Below are 18,293 nucleotides of genomic sequence, written 5' to 3' on the forward strand. Positions count from 1 at the left end.
TGCCTTCCAAGCGGCAATGGCTTTCCAGCTACTTCCACTTGCCTGGAGTTCACCCCACCATCGTTTTCATCCATCTGCATCCAACCCCCTCAAGACCTGGCGAAAGTTTCAACAACCCCAAAATATGTTTTGTTATCACCCCAGTTTCAAGTGATCTCTTTCTCCTCCAAACTCAGAGAGCTGTGGTTGAATGGAATAAAGATAATCTGGGTTTTAGTGCTGGTCTTATTTCCTATTAGCTGTGATTTCTCTTGGTCTTTGGTCTTCTATCAGTAGGAGAGAGACAGAGAGAATGATGATGCCTGCATTATCTATAAAATATGAGCACGATGACTTCCTTATCTGCCTTGTGAGGGTGCTGAGAGATTCCAGTGCCATGGGGTGTGTGAAAAAGTATACTGTATGTCATAAAAAGCTCAACAAAACCAGTATTTTGTCATTTTAATTTTTAAAAGTCTTTAGGGCTATTAATAATGTTCTGCCAATGTCTAGCTCAGGTTCTCCTGAACCACTGTTTAAACCTTACACTCTTAGTGTAACCGAACAATTTCTATGTTCATCTCCTCTGCCCCCAAATATCCTTCAGCATCTTGAGGGCAGGGATTATGTCCCACATCTTAGATGCCCTGACGACCTGCTCTGCAAGGTCAGCTGCCCTGATGGGATGTGTTCACAGATAGAGAGTGACCCTGTGGCATGGGACATGTAGCTCTGAGAGGCAGAGGGAATGGGAACAGAGCTGCGTGGGTTGGAAGGTTGTAGAAAGGTTGCAGTGGAGGAATCGAGAAGAGCTTCTTGCCTTTCAGCATGATGAGAATAGCACTGGTTAAATCAATCTCTAGAAGCCTTTAAAAATAGCACACACGATGCCCCACATTCTGCCATCCTCCCTGCTCACTGTTCTTGGTGGTCCCCAGAGCAGGGATTCATGGTTCCCTGGGGGCCTGCGGGAGTATAAGGGGATAGTTTGAAAGCTATGCTCAATATTTCAGAAAGCACAATAGAAATCATATATATTTGGCAATGCCACACAAGATAAGCAAATAGGTTATTTCTTTGAGCTGAAATAATATCAACTTAGCTGAGTCACACTGCCCAGCATATGCTCATTATAAGCTGTGATTGGCAGTAGAATATTTTTGGGTATAAAAATCCCTTAAAGCCTGGGTCTGTGGTAAGGGAGTCAGGAGGTGAAAAGGTTGGGAAATTTTGGTTTAGGTCCTAGTTAGCCTAGTAATGACTGTTCTCATAGTTCCCACTAGTTCTAAGAGACCAAGACTATATTTGATACCAATGTGTTGGATTTTACTGTCTCAGCTGGAGTCAGCTATGCCAAGATCTTTAATCTATTGAAGCTCCCTGGATCTGTTTTCCTTGGACATCCCTCTTCACTCCTGATCATGTTGCCTGCAAGATCTTTGATTGTTTCTGTATTTCAGTGGAAGAAATTTTGTGGAGCTACATTCCCAGGTGTCTACCAACTCTAGGTATGACCGTCATGTCTGCCTGAGTGTCCTGTGGTGTAAGCCAGCATCTGGAGGGAGTGTGTGTGTGTGACATCAGTAGCACTATGAAAGGACAGTTCGCAGAACCGCAGAACCCTGGGGTGGCTAATCCTCCAGGATCGCATGAGTTCCTTCACTCTTTCTTAGAACTTCACCTAGGGAAATGCTAGACCTTGTCAAGACTCTCACCTGAGGAGGAAGAGTGGGCATCCCTCCCAGGGGGGCTGAAGGGACAGGGCTAGGATACAGCAGTGGGTTGAGAGTGTGGTAACTGATTGGTGCCTTGGGGATTGTCCAGCCTGCTAAATGGGGACCAGGGGTCTATCCAAAAGCATGTGCTGACCTGATGGTGAACCAGGTGCAGAGGCAGCACTGTCTTTTGAGAGATGTCCCCTCCTGGATTCTTCTGTCGCTTCAGACACTCCAGGTGGAAGGAGGCCCTTCGACCTGCAAAACCAGCCAAGGAACAAGGGTCAGAATGGCAAAAGAGGACAGTGGTCTGAGATGACTCATATCCAGGGGCAGGTGCAAGGAGTCACATCAATGGTCCAAGATACACCTCCTATTATCCTTTGCTTTGTCTCCAAGACATGTGATGTAGGGTATGTCCAACTTGCATCCCAGCAAGCCCTGCCCCTGGAACTCCCTCTTGTCTCTCTGGAGACCAGCATGGGGTAGAGGGTATTAAGAGCTAGGCCACCTCCGTCTCTTGTTTGTTCCTGAGCGCCTTAACCAGTGTCATCTCAGGGATGACCATTGGGTGGGTCTGGGGAGCACTGCGTGAGTGTTTACCTAGGGAGGCGGAGCGGAGGAAACCCCTCTTTGGAGATTGCCGGATGTCCCTCTTGTCCTCTGGGGGTGTCAGTTGTCGGTTTTCTTCATCCTGATAGGAAAGTCTGGAACAGAGAACTCTTGGGCTTGTTCCTGGAGACCAGGAAACAAATACCCCCCAATCCGCCCACTTAGGGACGCTGGCATCTCAGAAGGCAGTATGGTTTTTTCCTTTGCGAAGGGAACCATACCTGTGCTAACATACGGGATCGGGGAGGGAGGAGCTGGAACTAGCCACCCTATGAAACTCTGCCCTGTTTTCTGGCATCACAGATGTTTCCAGGCTTGCTTTTGGGGCCTTTCAGTTCTTCCTACATAACTGTCTAAGATAAGCCAGGCATCTGACTGGAGGCAGAGGGGGCACTCTTGGGTCAAAGTTATTGAGAAAGTTGGGAAAAAATTCTAGGTGCACAAGGTTCTTTCAAGGAATGGCTGAGGCTCCTCTGCTGACATGGACCCATGCTATTTACTATGACTACTCCTTCAGGCTGAACTTATCCTCCACCTCAATGTCTCCCTGCTCCAGCAACCCCTCCATCATCAACCACACATGAGCAGTTGCCTGCAAAACATATACAACTCAGAGTAGCAGAGTATCTAGTCAATGGCTTCCAAGCCTTTTTGACCATGGCTCACAGTAGAAATTTATTTTACATATTCCCAGAACACACAGACAGACATAACTGAGCTATACTTCATGAACACTACTTACCCTTTATTGCATTCATTGTACTCCAATCATTTTTGTTTTTAGTCTGTTCTATTTCATTTAAAAATGTTGGTGCAACTAAACTGACTTCACAGTCCCTCATGGGTGGCCCCTGCAGCCTGCGGAGCACAGCTTTATCCCAAACCCTTCATTTTACCTACAAGGTCACTGATTCTGCCCCCAGTGCTACTCTGCAAGCTCCCTGAGAGCAGAGACCAGGCCACCTTGCTTTCTTGGAGCTCCCTTGCTCCTAGCACAGCAATTTCTAGCATCTGTGCAGGAAAGTTTGTGGAATGACACCTTTAATGTTCATGCCTCCAAGTCTTTGCTCTCATTTGCAACTTGTAAACTGTCGTTATTATATTCTTTCCTGATTCACTCTTGAAAACCCAGCTGTTTGAGCTAGTACTTGGTACCTGGAAAGGCCACTTTGCACCTCCACCATCCCTGACACCTGTATCCCTTTGTCTGGACTGCTCCATCAGCAATTAGCTAGAAAAGTCCCAAGTTATCTTTCTCTCCTGAGCACTCCTTTAGCTTCCTAAATGGTTTGTAAGCTCTCCTTGAGTGTGGAGACCAGTTTTCTCATGACCTGGTAGAGTGCCTGGATGCGCCAAACCCTTAACAATTGCTGGAAAGGATCAGAGCATATGGTTTGCCTGATTTCCAGGATATGTGGCCACATATTTATTAGAATTTTCTAAAAATCAATTTCTAGAATGCTATCTCTTAAGGAACTTCAGATTTTCTTTTGGCTTTATATTCACTATATTTCATCGAGTCAGAAAAAGAGATGGTATATCATTCCCTCACTCCTAATACACACATTTTGCTGATGGGGGGGGTTTCACTGACTTGGCAAGAGTCTTTCAACTACTCTTTCCATGGTTTTTCTCATTTATTGGATTCATCTTCCTATAGGAAAATGCTAATTTTCCGACCTAGCTCTGCAGGGAAGAAAGCACAGAACTCTGGAAAGCCACACACTGTGCTGGTCATGCTGAGGGCAGACTGAGGTTCCTGTCCCCCCACTTCTTGGTGGCCTGTGACCCCCACACCCTATTTGCCCAACGTATGCTTTCCAGTCACACCCTTGTTTTCTTCCAAAGCCCAGGAAGCTGCTCCTTCCTTACCATAAGTGCTTTTAAGGAAGCCTCTAAAAAAATGTTTCTTACATCATTTTGATTGCAGCCTACAATCAAAAATACATTTTACAATGAGACTCGGTACACACCCACATACACTGGCAATGAAGCAAATGTTTCCTTAGCTGTGCTTACATTTATGGCCCTTCACAATTTCTGATATTTTCTATTCTGTCTATTCTAGTCTATGCTAGACTGTTTTTTATTTTTTTCATAACTGACTCAGTGGATGTTGCAACCTGCCGATAGGTCTGGGCCTACAGTAACAAACCCCTGCTCTACACATTTCAGCCCTGAGAAAAGTCTCAGCACGAGCTTTGCTAACAGCGCCCTCTGCTGGGAAGCTGTACTGGAAAGTGTTTTGTGAAACTTGTTTAATTGTCAACATATGTCTAGATGTGCAGAATCTCACTCTAAAGTATGACTTTGGTTGCAGTAAAAAATGTCTGAGAAACACCGTTTTACAGGTTTTAAGTGAGGTAGGGCCAAGCAAACAAGGGGAGAGAGCGTGTGTATGTGTATGTGTGTGTGTGGGGGGTCCCATCTCTCTCATGAGGTGACAGATGCTCTGCAAACGTTTTGCTGACAGGCGATCTCCTATCCTACCCCAAACTGTGCCCAGAGGACGAATTTCAGGGAGGCGGCTTCTTCTCCAGACCCTCCCCCCCAGCCCTGCACCCCCACCACCCCGTGGCTCCGCCCCAGGCAGAAGGTGACAGAGCTCACATCTCTGTGGAGATTAGGCTGGGTTCGCTGCAGTACTCAGTGTCTTGGCTTATCTTCACTTCACAGGTCTCATCCCGGGAGATGTCCTCCTGACACACCATGGCTATCTGGCTCTCCCGGGAGTGGCACCTAAAATGTCCCAGATGGAAGGAAAAGTCAGAAACTGCCAACTCTCCTCTTCGCTCAGCAAGGAGGGCATCACACACACACACTCACTCGTGTGCACATCCACACTCATTCCACACACTCACCCACATTCATATGCAGACACACACACTCGTACACATATACACACGCTCATAACTGCTGTGGCCTCTTCCTCCCACAGTGGTGGATGAAGTCATGGAGACACAGGCGTGTGGTTAGGGTATCTTCTATGTGGGAAATGGTTTCTGGTTTAGGATCCAGGGAGATCTGAGTTCTGACCCTGATTCAGTTACTCTCTGGCTGTGTAACCATGCCCAAGTCACTTAGCCCACCCTGTGCCTTGGTTTCCCCTTCTACAAAATGGGAATGAGTTATGCCCTGCCTGACATAGAGGCTTGTTATAACAAATGAAGTAACAGATGACATGGTGCTTTGAAGGGTAGAAAGGATCAGCTTTCAGAGAAGGGCCCTGGGGTGATCTATCCAGGGCAAAGTAGGCCAAAGGGCTGTCTGTGCCTTTCCTCTATTACAGGGAGCTGGGCCTTTGGGCATCCGTTGGATAAAGCTGAGAAGTTCCTGGCATCATATTTTGACATGGGTTTGCATTTGACACTGGCTCCTTGAAGTCAAGGCACATAGATGTCTCACTCCTGAGCAGAGAGGAGCGCGCCTGATTCCTTCCGAGCCTGAGCCCCTGATGAGTCCGAGTCCTCCCCAAGCCTGAGTTCTCTCTAAGCCTAAGTCCTTCCTAAGGCTGAGCCCCTGCTGAGCTTGAGTCCCTCCTAAGCTTGGAACAGTCCACATCAGGACGTGCCTTAGACTATGGGGCAGGGCCTCTTGTGCATGTCTCCTTTAACTCTAGTCTGAACGCTCTCCTTTTTCTTGTCTGTGCCAAGCTTGGCACTTCCTTCCATCTTTCTTCTTATGGACTCTCCATGCTGGAGCCCACTCTAAGGAAGGGTAGGGGGAGAGACCTCCCAGGAAGGCCCTAACAGATGGCAGTCCACCCACAGCCAAAGGAAAGAAGAGATGTTGAAGGCTCAAGATGAAGCGGGAGGAAAGGGAGGTGGGAGGTGCTTGGGTGGGGAGCATGAGGGGCTGGTGATGGAGAATGGCAGCAGATGGGCTACACCCCTTCTTGGGGGACCACTTCCCCCGCAGAAGCCATGCCAGCACTGGGGTCCTTAGCTTTTAGCTGCAACAGGAAGTACAAGGCCCCAGAACTAGAACTTCGGTAATTTTTTCTTCTTCACCAAGTTGAAGCTCAGCACGCTGAGTGCTGTTTTTATTGGCTGCAGTGGGAAGGGAGAGCACTTACTATGTGCCAGGCCTTGTGTGAGGTACTTTGTATATGTTAAATGTTTCACTGATAACTGTATTTGTGGGGAGATGAAGAAAATACCCTCATGTCTTCTTTCCTGTATCTGCTCTAAAAATTACTCCGCCCTTGTTTAATACTGAACAAAGTTTAACATGCAGATACTCTTGGAGGGATGGAACTGAATATACATTGAGATGGATATAAATTAATGGTGAATATAGGCTTCCTTAAGAAGAGGTATTACTAAGGCCAGCAGAGGAGAAAGCAGTACCAGAACTAAGCCCTGAAGTTTTAGAAGAGTAGGGTTGCAGAAAAGGGAGGGAGCCATCAAGACATGCCTCTTAAACTTTGATGTACTCCTAAGCAAAGCTGGCCTTTCTGATCAACATACAAAATCCAGTGTGAGCACCCTACTCTGTACATAAAAAACATCAGTACATCTACTGAGTGGAAGAACTCCACATGCCACTGTTGGTTGGTTCAGTATTCCAGAGAGTAGGGTAGATGAGACGGCCAATTTGACTTGTCTATGACCAGACACTAATAAATGCCCAGGCACTATGGGCCTGCAGGTGGCTGCTTGAAAACTGGTGTTATGAAGGGACGGGAAGACCAGCGGGCAAATGTGCCAGCTCCTGGGATAACAGCTATAAGAAATTTTGCACTTCTCCATTCTTTTCTGACTCAAGGGCAGGAAAGAGATTTGTCCTACTACCTGGCAGGCTGGGGATCTGTCTAGCCTTTGGGGAGTACTGTCCTGATCTGAAAAAGCAGCACAATTGGTGCAGTGGCAAGATGCAGAGGTGCGTCCTCTCCCAGCCCCGCCTCAGGAAAGCCAGAGCTGCTGGGATGGACAAGGATGAGACCCTCTGGGGCCCAGGATGCAGTTCCTGAGCCCAAAGCATGGAAAGAGGCACCTACCATCCCAGCATGTCATAGCAACGCATCCTAGAGAACCAGAGAGCAGAGGACGGGAAGAAAAGAAGGAGTCAGGAGGTGGGAGATACAGTCGAAACTACCAGGGATAATCCTACACTGGGGGGCGAGTGGCAAGTGCTACAGAGAAGGGGCTCCTGTCACCAGGAGGGGGTGGAAAAGGGGGTATAATGAAGAGCTGGTAACCCCACTCCCATCACAAATGGGATGAAGGCCAGGCTTGGGCAGACTGGGGAAAGAGCAGAGGAAATGGTTTCTGTTGTCAAGCCAGATGACAAATATCTTGGACGGTTGTGGGCCAATGGTTCCTCTGCCCAGATAGAATGAGAGAGGAGAGGAGGTTCTGTTCAGAGGCGTGGTCCCTCAGGACGCTGCTGGCCAGTGGGGCCATGTTGGCTTACCCTAAGCATGGCTGTCATGTCTGATCAAAGGCAGGACATGAGAGGCAGCACAGTGCCTCTCTCCCTCCTTTGTTGGGGTCCTGTGCAGCAGCCTCCATCCCCAGCCTAAGGGCTGAGTGGTGGGCCTGGGGGCCCAACTTCTCCTCCACCCCTGATGTCCACCAGGCCCGAGTACCTGAGTCCCACGTGCGTGGGTCCTGGCCGTCCCCACCCGCCTGCTTACCTCTTGGAGCTGAGCTTCCAGGCTGCCTCCTGCACCCGGATAGCAGGAGACAAGGGGGGCCCGTGGCCCTCCACGGTGCTGACTGTGCTGGGGTGGCCGGTGGGGTGGGGGAGGCGGCCCAGGGCAGTGTTGTTGGCATTGTTGATGTTGGCGTTGGAGCCAGTGGACGAGTAGCTGCTGGGGGTGAAGGTGGAGTCCACCAGCTTCTCGTGGGATGGCGACTCGGTGTCGCCTTGGCTGTTACCCGCCTTGTTGATGTGCAGCGGGCGCTGGGTGGTGAAGGTCTGGGGGAAGGCGCTCCTGCTGTCGCTTTGGTAGTAGCTGACGTGGTTGCCGAACAGGCCCCCGGCCCTCTGTAGGCAAGACGGGGTGGGGTGGGTGGAGGAGAACACTCCCTTAGCTACCCGAGACCACCAGGTCAGAGAGGCCTCACGGGGCGGCGTGGCACACGGCACGTGGTGAAGGTCTTCACCTGCATGGCCTGGCCACTGAAGAGATGGGGAGGGGAACCTAGGAACCCAAGATACCACGCCTCCCCTCAGAAATGACTGGGACAACGGCGAGCGACAGGACCTCCCTCATCTGGGGAATGGGGTCAGGGGCGAGGATACTGATTGTGAGCCCAGAAGTTTCTAATGAACCCTCTGAAGCCTAGAATTGGATTTCAAGGACAAGTGTAAGATGGCAATCCTACACTGACTGCAGCCTGGATTTGGCAGACAGCACTGTGAGGGCCAAGGGGAGAGGAAAGGGACTAGAAGGTTCTCTCAGACTAGATTTTTAAAAATGGAAATCCAACAGGCATGCAGAGCTAGAAACTGTGTTAGTCAAATTGTTTTGAAAATAAGTTCAAAGAATTTACTACAGCAATTACACGATGGCTTCCTGTTCCCTAGGAGATTCTTAAAGAGCTTAAATTTCTCCCACATTCTCCCTTGTCCTGAATAAGTAGGCAAGTAGCTATTTGCAAGGTTGGTCTAATTTTGACATCAGAATGTCCCTGGGTTTTGGTATAGGAGCAGTTTCAAGATTCTATTTCTGGGGTCTTGCCAGGTGGTAGTAAGAGGGTACCATGTCCCTGCGGCCATTCAGTGATGGGTATTTCATGTTGATGAAAATGATGATGATGATGAGAGGATGCCACAGGCAGGGTGGGCCTATTTGGCCTCCCTGACTCTTCTGTAGCCCAGGAGGGGGTGTGAGGGATTGGGAATAATGGGTGTTTTCAGGGCCTTAGAACAGTGATGGTCAGTAGCTTCTCCCTTGCTATAAAAGGAATTATAACCACAGCTTTCAGGGTTTAGGCAGGTAATGCAAACAAGTAATGAGAGCTGGGTTTAAGAATTCTTGTCATCTTTAGTTTTCACTACTGTAACTGATAGTTGGCCTCAGCATCCAGCAGAGAAGTGACAGGGGTGGAAGGGGCTCTTGTGGACTGGAGAATACAAGCTCCATCCCAAGTAAGTGACCACCAGTGGGTTCCAGCCCTTCATTGCCATGTGGAATCATAAGCCCTATGTTGCCAGATCTGAGTTTTTTGTTGTTGGATTTTTTTTTTATTTATAAAAGAAGCCAGAAATCTAGCTTTTTATTAGGATGCACCAAATGTTGGCAAGCAAAACAGGTCTGCACATTTGATGTGGCCCAGTGACTACCACTTTAGAACTTCTAATATATAAGTTCCCTCTGGGAAGCATTTCCTTTAGGCTCCGTCCCTCCTTCCCTGAAGGCTGTGCTGTCCTGGGAGTCATGATTTGAGATGGTGTCATTTCCAGAAAAGGGAGAAGAGGGGATGACACAGCTAGGCAGGAAGAACTGGGAATCCGTTGCAGAGCTCAGGCTTTTCTCCCTGGGTTCCCTTGGCAGGACACCAGTCCACCCTCTTCTGCTTTAAACTGAACTATGTCAAGGTCAAAGGGAGTGACTGTGGCATTCACCCACCCTGAAGATGTCGTCTTCAGAGGCAGCAGACACAGCCTCCTTCATGGTCTTGTCCAGCTCCTCCTCTGCTGTCAGGTCCCCAGAGATGGCCCGTCGGATCTCGGGACCAATGTCGTGCAGTGTGCGCAGGCCAGCCTGGAACCCAGAGGGATGTGTGAGAACTCTGGTCCTTTTCCACCAGAGCTTCTTGGTTGGCCATCACCCCAAGCCTCCAGGCCCCTGGGACTCCTCAACCCACCACCCTATCCTCTGCTTTTTTGCAAGGCAGGTGGGCCACTGGAAGGTTCATCTGTACATGTCAGCCAGGAGATGTGCTTCCCTGGGCCTCTCTTGCCTGTCCTAGGGTGGAAGAGTCCATCTGTCCATCCAGGAAGGAAGAAGGCAAAGCCACATGAGGAGGAACCACCCAGAATCAGGGGCTGTCATGGGAACTTCAGGAGCTCATGAGAGCTCAGAGGGTGGTGAAGGCAGGCTAGACTGTAAAGGGCAGTGTATATGTGTGTGTATGAGTGTGCACGCATGCACACGAGTGTGTGCATGTGCAGCAGGAGGGAAGGGGTACATTTGCCTTAAGAAAGGCTTGGAGCTCTCAGAGTTTCCTTTTGAAGGCACCTGGCCTCTGGCCTATTGGTGAGTGATCTAGACCCTGCCTGGAGCTCAGTGGAGGTGACCAGAACCTTTCTTGGAATGAGAACCTCTCCTGCTAGCCCCTCACCTGCAGGGACAGAGCATTCCTCTGGGAGGGTTTGCCCACCAGCCCCTGCTCTTTGCGCTTCTTGAATTTCCGGAAGTACTCCTGGATCAGGAAAGTCGCGTAAAACTTGCCAACGGTGACCTCATCATCTAAGATAATATGAAGAGAGGAAAGGGAATTGTAGTCAAATGGGGGAGGTAAGTGAGACACTATTAATTTTTTTTTTTTTTAGTATCCAAACTTTTCTTATTTTTAAAAATGTAATATTTTGAAGTGGTAGGACAAAAAGAGATGGTTTGAAAAGAGAAAAATGTATAAAAAGGCAGATGGTGAAAATCTTGTTCCCACCACATTCCCCATCTGTGTAGCTACCACCTCCCAATAGAAAACCCCTTTTATTAGTTTATTCAGTATTTTCCCAGGGACTCTTTATGAACATATAAGCAAATCTATTCGTATTCCTTCTTGTTTTACAAAAAAAGGTAGCATATTGTCAAAACTCTTCCCCACCTGATTCATTTCACCTGGCTGGCCCTGTCCACTCTCATTTGGTTCCAAAGCTTCAAATGCCCATCATAAATTGGCCAGGTCCCCTACATGCAAATATAGTCCTGCTTAAAGGTTTTAGGGAGGGGTTGGTAGAAGGGAGTGCCTTTCTCCTGTCTGTGTTTGGGGTTTTCCTTTAAAACCAAACTGGACTTTGTGTCTCCATCATGTGGCCTGGCTGGGTCCCTGCCGGGTTGGGCAGCTACACTCAGATGTCACATAATCAGTCTCTGGGTTGGGAACAGATCAGGTGGTGGAGAAGCCTGTAAGTCTGCAAAAGGGGTATTTCAAGCCCAATAAGTAGCCCCTTTGCTGCATCTCCTAGTTCTCTGGAAAGGAGAAGGTGATGTGTGGGGAAACACATTGGGGTAGATCTTGAGGCTTGGGCTGGTGCTCCTGTCCCTTAAGAACAGCCAAATCCATGGCAGGGATGGACCCTTACCCCTGAAAGGGACTCATTTTCATGTGGAAGGGCAAATCACAAGACCCTGTCCAGGGGAGTAGGAGAGGAAGGACAGCATGGTGGAACCAGCATGGCGTTCTGGGATCCCGCAGATCTGGGCTGTCCTCATCATGTGCTCTTGGGCCGGTTGCTTACCTTCTAAGAACTTCAGTTCCTTGAGCAAAGGTCATGGAATTGTTGCAAAAATTAAATGAAATAAAGTATGTAGACCATCAGGAAGTATGGCTCTATTTAGGTGATTATTCATGTAACCCCAGTCCTGCTTTCCCTTCAGGCAGTGGTTCTGGTGGGTGGGTGGCAGGTGGTACCACCTCTTACCGTGTCTTGGAAAGCAGAGGGTGTTTTTTAATTGTCACAGTGATTTGGGGGTGCTACTGGCTTTTAGGGGTTCTAGATGTGTCATAAAGCACAGGTGTGCTTTGCACTACAAACAATAGCTCTGTACACTACATGGCTTTCACACATCTGCTGGACATCCATATGGGAACAATCTGCTCATAAGGACCTAAGATTAGAACTTAACTCTGTTTCACATGTGAACACAGAATATTTTTCACATGATTTTAATATAGCAGGAATGATTTTAATATTTCAGAATTTTCCAGGAATATAACTACTATGTAAATTGAGAGAAGATTTTTTGTTTGAACTTGCCCAAGAGGGGCTCACATTTTGGAAAATGGTATCCCTGATGGCAGTGCCCCTGGGGTATGTGTGTCACTCACTGTCTCTGACCTGCCTGTATCCATTTCATTTGCAGCTGTCACAGTTCTGGTTATTAACATATGTATGAATGTATGCACGTATAGAAACTTATTTAAATATACTCACTTCAAAATTCCAATCACCAAGTGTTGACAATATTAAATATGGTCTTACTTCTTTTAAATACAAACTTATTCACTGTAAGTGGGTGCAAGTGTTTCATCAGTTAACTCTAACTTCTGGCACAGCTTTCTGAGTCTTTATATGTTAGAAAACATTTGATTTTAATATATTTTATATCAGAGTTAAAAATCAAATTAATATTTAGGAATTACATGTGTGGGAAAGTTCTATTAACTATGATTTTCATTCCAGAGAAGAGTAGGGATATTATTTGTTATAAAGAAGAGCTTTGGCTTGATAGGGTCAAAAAAATACCACCTTAGAAGGAACAAAAAGATTTTCAGCCTTTCCTGCAGGGTCCCACTATTCCTGACGCAATCAGCCCAGTGATTTAGGGGGGAACCTCTATGTGGGTTTCTTGGAAGTTCTGCTATGTATGCATTGAGGGACTTGCCGGGTCCCATCTGTAAGAGCTGCACGCTTGGACCAGATTTCCAACCTGACAGCCTGGGGTTGAGCTGGAGAAGGGCTTCTCACCCCTGTCCTTCTGACAAACAGGGCCCTTTGAGCCCCACAGGAAGGGACTGGAGAGAGCAAGCCCCCAGCCAGCCTAGTGGACTCAAGAACTTGCGTCTCAGGGACTTTTCCGCCATTCAGGTGGTGTTTGTCTGGAGGAGGGGGAGGTGGGGCTGGTGGGGAGGGCCAGGGAGCCCAGGGCGGGGAGGGGGGACACTCACCACCTGCAGGGGGCACCACCTGGTCCAGCAGCTTCATGCTGGTCCGTTTCCAGATCTTCTTGATGATGGCGCGCAGCTCCTCGTTGGCCTGTTCCAGGTTCCCTGTGGGAAGGGAGGTGCAAAGCTGAAGGTTGTGGCCAGCCCCTCAGAGGGCCCTCCTCGGGGATGGAGCCCCTGAAGAAAATGGCACTTTGCCCCACAAGGACCCCTCAGTAGCCGGTTTCATTTTCTTGCTTCTGCTCCTTTTCTTTTCCCCCAGGTCTTCCCAATCCCCAGCACCTTCCCCTTCCTCTTTATCTCTGATTTTCTCCCTGCCCCCTTCCCTCCTGTCTTCTGTCCAATTCCACTTCTTTTCCTTCTTTCCTGCCTATTTCTCAGAACAGCAGGTGGTGTCCCTTCATTGTCCCCTCATGTGGGTGGCATGGGAGCGGCAGAGGCTGAGCAGGCGCCTGGGCTGAGCTGCAGGATCAGGGCAGTGTTACCAACAGCTGGAACCACCGGCCCTGTCAGGACGGCAGGGAGGGGCCACTCCCTAGGGAGGGGCGGGTATTTTCCAAGTACCGACTGGCTGCCCAGGGAAATGGGGGTGAATGGAAAGAAGAACAACCTCTCCTGCAAACCTGAACGGTGCATCCACCCACAGTGGTACCTCTGTATCAGAGAGGTCTCTGATGAGTCTCCCAGGAGGAACAGGTGGCAAAACCTAACTGTGTAAGCAGAAATCAGAAGGCACTGGGCTCTATGGTTTTGGACCCACTTGCCACATGAGCTTCTCTGGGTTTAATTTCTCCTTGGTAATCCAGGCTTCATGAGCTGTCTATCCAATGAAGCCTCTAGGATTTCGGCCTTATAAATTGTGACAAAGGAAGCTGAGACCTGCAGAGGGGATGTGGTAGGCAGGATGCTAAGATGTCCCCCCAGAAAGCCACCCAAGGGTATACATGTCCCACATAATCCCTGAGATTATACAGATGATGGATTTTACCCCCATGATTAGATTATGTGATATGGCACACCCGACCTTGGGAAAGGGTGATTATCCAGGTGGGCCTGACCTAATCATATGGGCCCTTTAAAGATAGACTTCTCTCTGGCTGGGAGCAGAAGTAGAAGTCAGAGAGATGGGTTTAGTTGGGTTGGGAGAAAGTCAGCGCCTGTGCTGTGAACTGCTGAGAGAGGTAGCCTCGGAAACTGAAAGCGGTCCCCAGCTGACAGCAGCAGAGAAACAGGGACCTCAGTCTTACAACCTCGAGAAACAAATTCTGCCAATGACTCGACTGACCTTGGAAGTGGATTCTTCCCCAAAGCCTACAGAAGAGAGAATGCAGCTTGGTCAGTATCCTGATTGAAGCCTCTTAAGACTCTGAGCAGAGAACCCAGTTACTCTGTGCCTGGACCACTGACCCTCAGAACTACAGCTAATAAATGAATGCTGTTTGAAGCTGCCATATTTGTAGTAATTTGTTATACAGCAATAGAAAACCAATACAGGGGATGTTTAATGTTATTAGATAGGAGAGGCAGTAACTGTAGTGGTTGAGAGCTCCAGTCCTAAATGGCCCGAGTTTAAGTTCACCTCTGCAGTCCCATGGGAGAGCTGGCCTTGGAAGGAAGCCAAGCAGGAGTGATAGACTTCTGAGTTCCCTGTTTGAGCTTCGGCTCCAGAGGAATGCCTCTGAAGCTAGAGGCATTCCATTTAAGAAACCAATAAACTCCCTTGTGGTTAAAGCAGCTAATGGTTTCTGAGAATTCTAATTAATACAATAGTCAAATATACTTATTTCTGTACTGAACTGAGTAGTATCCTCCAAATGTATGTCCACCTGGAACCTCAGAATGGGGCCTGTGCTGGTTTGAAGCTGTCATGTACCCCAGAAAAGCCATGTTCTTTTAATCCAGTCTTGTCGGGGGCAGATCCATTGTTGGGTGGGACCTTTTGATTAGGTTGTTTCCATGGAGATATGATCCCATCCCTTCAAGGTGGAGCTCTTTATGAGAGAGAGCTCAGAGTAGTGAGATGAAACTAAGATCCACAGATGTTTGGAGATGCTGAGAGACCTGTTTGAAACCAGAAGCCTGGAGAGGACAGCAGATGTTGCATTGTGCCTTCCCATGTGACAGAGCAACCCCGAACTCAATCAGCCTTTCTTCACTGAAGGTAGTCTCTTGTTGGTGCCTTCATTTGGACATTTTCATGGCCTTAGAATTGTAACTTGTAACTTAATAAATCCCCTTTATAAAAGCCAATCCATTTCTGGCAGAGCCTCCAGAAGAAGCCAAACCTGCCAACTCCTTGATTTTGGCCTTCTGGCCTCCAGAACTGTGAGAAAATAAATGTCTGTTGTTTTAATCTTCCCAGTTAGCGATAATTTGTTACAGCAGCTCCAGGAAACTAATACATCTTCAAAAAGGACCTTTCCTATATTTTTCAAACCTTAATTTATTTTCACAAGGTCTATGCAATTGTAGAACTTCACTGATTGTTTTCCCATATCATCCAAACATTTTTAAATATTTTCCTTTATTCCAAGAGAAAAATTTGTTTGGCCTGGTACTGGACTTGGGGTAGCCCTGGTTGTCTGAAGTAGGTATTAATTTCTCTCTAATTCCTTCCATTACCAAAAGTGTGAAGGGTGAGGACTGATGTAAATCTTAGACACACAAACGTAGATGTTTTCTCAGTTTTTTCCTAGTGGCTTCTAAGCAGTTGCTTTTGTACTCCAGTCTTCAGACAATTTAAAAGTATGGGGGGCGGTGGGGGCTGTCTCTGAAGCTTACCCTCGGGTGGTGCTGCAGGCCCTTAGAGAGCTCTTCTGAAATGACTTGGCGTTTAAAAGATTTCCTTTGGTTTCTGACATGATTGGGTTTTCCACATGGCCACCTTTATCTCTTTTTCTCTGGAATGCCTGCTTCTCCATGTTTCACTATTTTTGATCGGTTCCTTTTCACTGTTTTCAGCTACTCGTGTTACTTAATTGGGATCTGGTTTGGTCTGACGGTGCATCTCCAACAGTGCTGAATTTTGGCTTTGGTGCATCAGTATTTTTGTTCCTCTACAGGGTTTATCCATTTACATGGGGCTTTAAGTATTGCATCATATTCCTCTAGCAGTCATTATGTTTTCTCTCCTTGGAAAAGAAAGCCCTTTCTCTGTGAACATAAATGTAATAATTCATTGCAGAAAATCTGCAAAGTAACAAAGGGAAAGTCTCTTGATTCTATCACTCAGGGATGATCAAGTTTAATATGTTAAATATTTCCCTCCAATTTCTCTTCTGTGTTACTCGTATACATGTGTGCATTGAATGAATGAGCATTTCATCTTTTTGGTAGTCAGATATAGGCCTGTTTACATCTATTTCCGATGGAGTTACAGCATTGGCTATTGAAGGTATGCTCTTTAACCTTTGCTTTCTTTTTAGTTTAGCAGCAAAAATTGAACCACTTTATTTTTTAAAGATAAGCTCATAATTTTGACATCTCTTGCTGCATTGAATCTCGTTTTCCTTCATTTCAGATGTTTCTATTATTTTCTGGAAGGATTTAACTGAGAAAAAGCACCTCTCTGGGTTATTCATTGAACTGAATTCCTAGCTGCCACTCTCTTTCTCTGGGTTACTCACTGAACTGAATTCCTAGCTGCCACTACCTTTCTTATATTGCAAATGAAAACTAAAGTGGAGAGAGAATAAATGACTTATTGCACCTGTTATTTGAGGTAAGAATGCATCTCCTCTCTCCCTGCCCAGTGCTACTTCCAATGCACCAAAGGGAAGCACTGTGATTGGCTTAGGGGAAAAGAAAACATGCTGCTGGTCTCATCTGTGTTTTCTCTAATTACTATACCAGTGGGTTTCAATCTTGAGTTCACAAATGAATCATCTCGGAAGCTGGTTCCATGCAGCTTCCCAAGCCCCACTTTCAGAGGCTCACAGTGAGTAGATCTGGGCTGATGCTTGGGACTCAGCATTTTAACAAGCGCCAACAGCTGGTTCTGGAGCAGGTGGTCTTCTGTCCACACTCAGAAACACATGAACCCCTGGACAGCAGGGATTCCATCTTCTTAGGTACATTTAATACAGCTCTTTCCAGCGCAGTTCAGGAATCGATTCAGTTAAGACAGCCCAGGGCACCTTTGTGCAAACTAGAAGGGGTCTCCACACATGCACGCAGCCCTGATGGGAGCACAGGCAAGATTTCACCCCCACATGTCAAATGGCTGATCCCCACCAGTCACAGCCGGCCCAACTGTATGCAATGGCCCTGGCTTTAGTCACCCTTTGCCACCATGACCACTTCCCAACACCGGTCCTTTCATTTAAAAGGAGCATTGAGCACTTGGGAGGCCCACCTGTAGCCAGCAAAAGTCCAATCACCTGCTTCAGGAAACATTCATCCCTTCTGGGTTTTTTGTTTGTTTTAAACTATGTCCTAGGACCTTATAATATCAACCAGAAATTGTTCTGGGGTTTGATGGAAAGCGAGAGCTCAAGTTACACAAGGCTCCTGGAAAGGAGGCGGTTCAGGAAGCAAAGAAAACATACCGCTGTGAACGTGCTCGCTCTCGCCGCGGCTGCTCCGACCTGCGCAGACCCGGAGTGCGCTGGGAGCACGTCGCTGGGTCGTGGGCTCTTCTGCGCCTGCGCGTTCTCCCACGGCCCGTGGGTCACCCTTACCTTCCGTTTTGATCCTCAGGGCTGTCCTGACCAGGGCAAACAGGGTGGCGTTGAACATGACCGTCCCGTCGCTGTTCAGAGGCATGTTCATGGAGACCAAGCGCTGGAGGGGAAGAGAAGGCAAAGCCCGTGATCACGGAGGACAGTTCTATAGGGTCTGGGACGGAGCCCCGCAGCTCAAAGGGGCACGCGGCAGGGGTCGCTGATATGTATTCGAAACCTTTTCAGGGGAGAATCTTGGTTTTTTTTTGGTAATTGCTTCCGTCCTCTCCACAGAGCCGGGGTGGGGTGGGTGGGGGATAAAGTTTGTCCTCAACAGACCCTGGCTTCCCCAACCTCCCCGCCCCATCCCCCGCTCAAACGTCTTCAAGGCATATGATCTGCTCACTCTATGGGCTTCATGAGGTGCTGTACACTCGCATTTTGCGCCAGTTATCAAAGACCCAGCGAGGAGAATCACGGGA

At 47.9% G+C, this 18,293-nt stretch overlaps 1 protein-coding gene across 2 annotated transcripts in view; it reads right to left on the bottom strand.

Moving 5' to 3' along the window:
* Positions 1-18,293, bottom strand: part of CACNA1C (calcium voltage-gated channel subunit alpha1 C) — a 739,906-nt gene that overhangs the window by 9,545 nt on the left and 712,068 nt on the right. For both annotated transcript variants that reach the window (XM_077169590.1, XM_077169589.1), the window contains 8 exons: positions 17,830-17,932; positions 13,154-13,255; positions 10,601-10,728; positions 9,886-10,020; positions 7,945-8,297; positions 4,917-5,045; positions 2,298-2,401; positions 1,849-1,952 (listed from right to left, as the gene is read on the bottom strand). In XM_077169590.1, the coding sequence (XP_077025705.1) occupies positions 1,849-1,952; positions 2,298-2,401; positions 4,917-5,045; positions 7,945-8,297; positions 9,886-10,020; positions 10,601-10,728; positions 13,154-13,255; positions 17,830-17,932 (1,158 nt within the window). The remainder of the gene's footprint in view (positions 1-1,848; positions 1,953-2,297; positions 2,402-4,916; positions 5,046-7,944; positions 8,298-9,885; positions 10,021-10,600; positions 10,729-13,153; positions 13,256-17,829; positions 17,933-18,293) is intronic.

The sequence above is a fragment of the Tamandua tetradactyla genome, chromosome 7 (assembly GCF_023851605.1).
Source record: "Tamandua tetradactyla isolate mTamTet1 chromosome 7, mTamTet1.pri, whole genome shotgun sequence".
In the NCBI taxonomy this organism is placed as follows: Eukaryota; Metazoa; Chordata; class Mammalia; order Pilosa; family Myrmecophagidae; genus Tamandua; species Tamandua tetradactyla.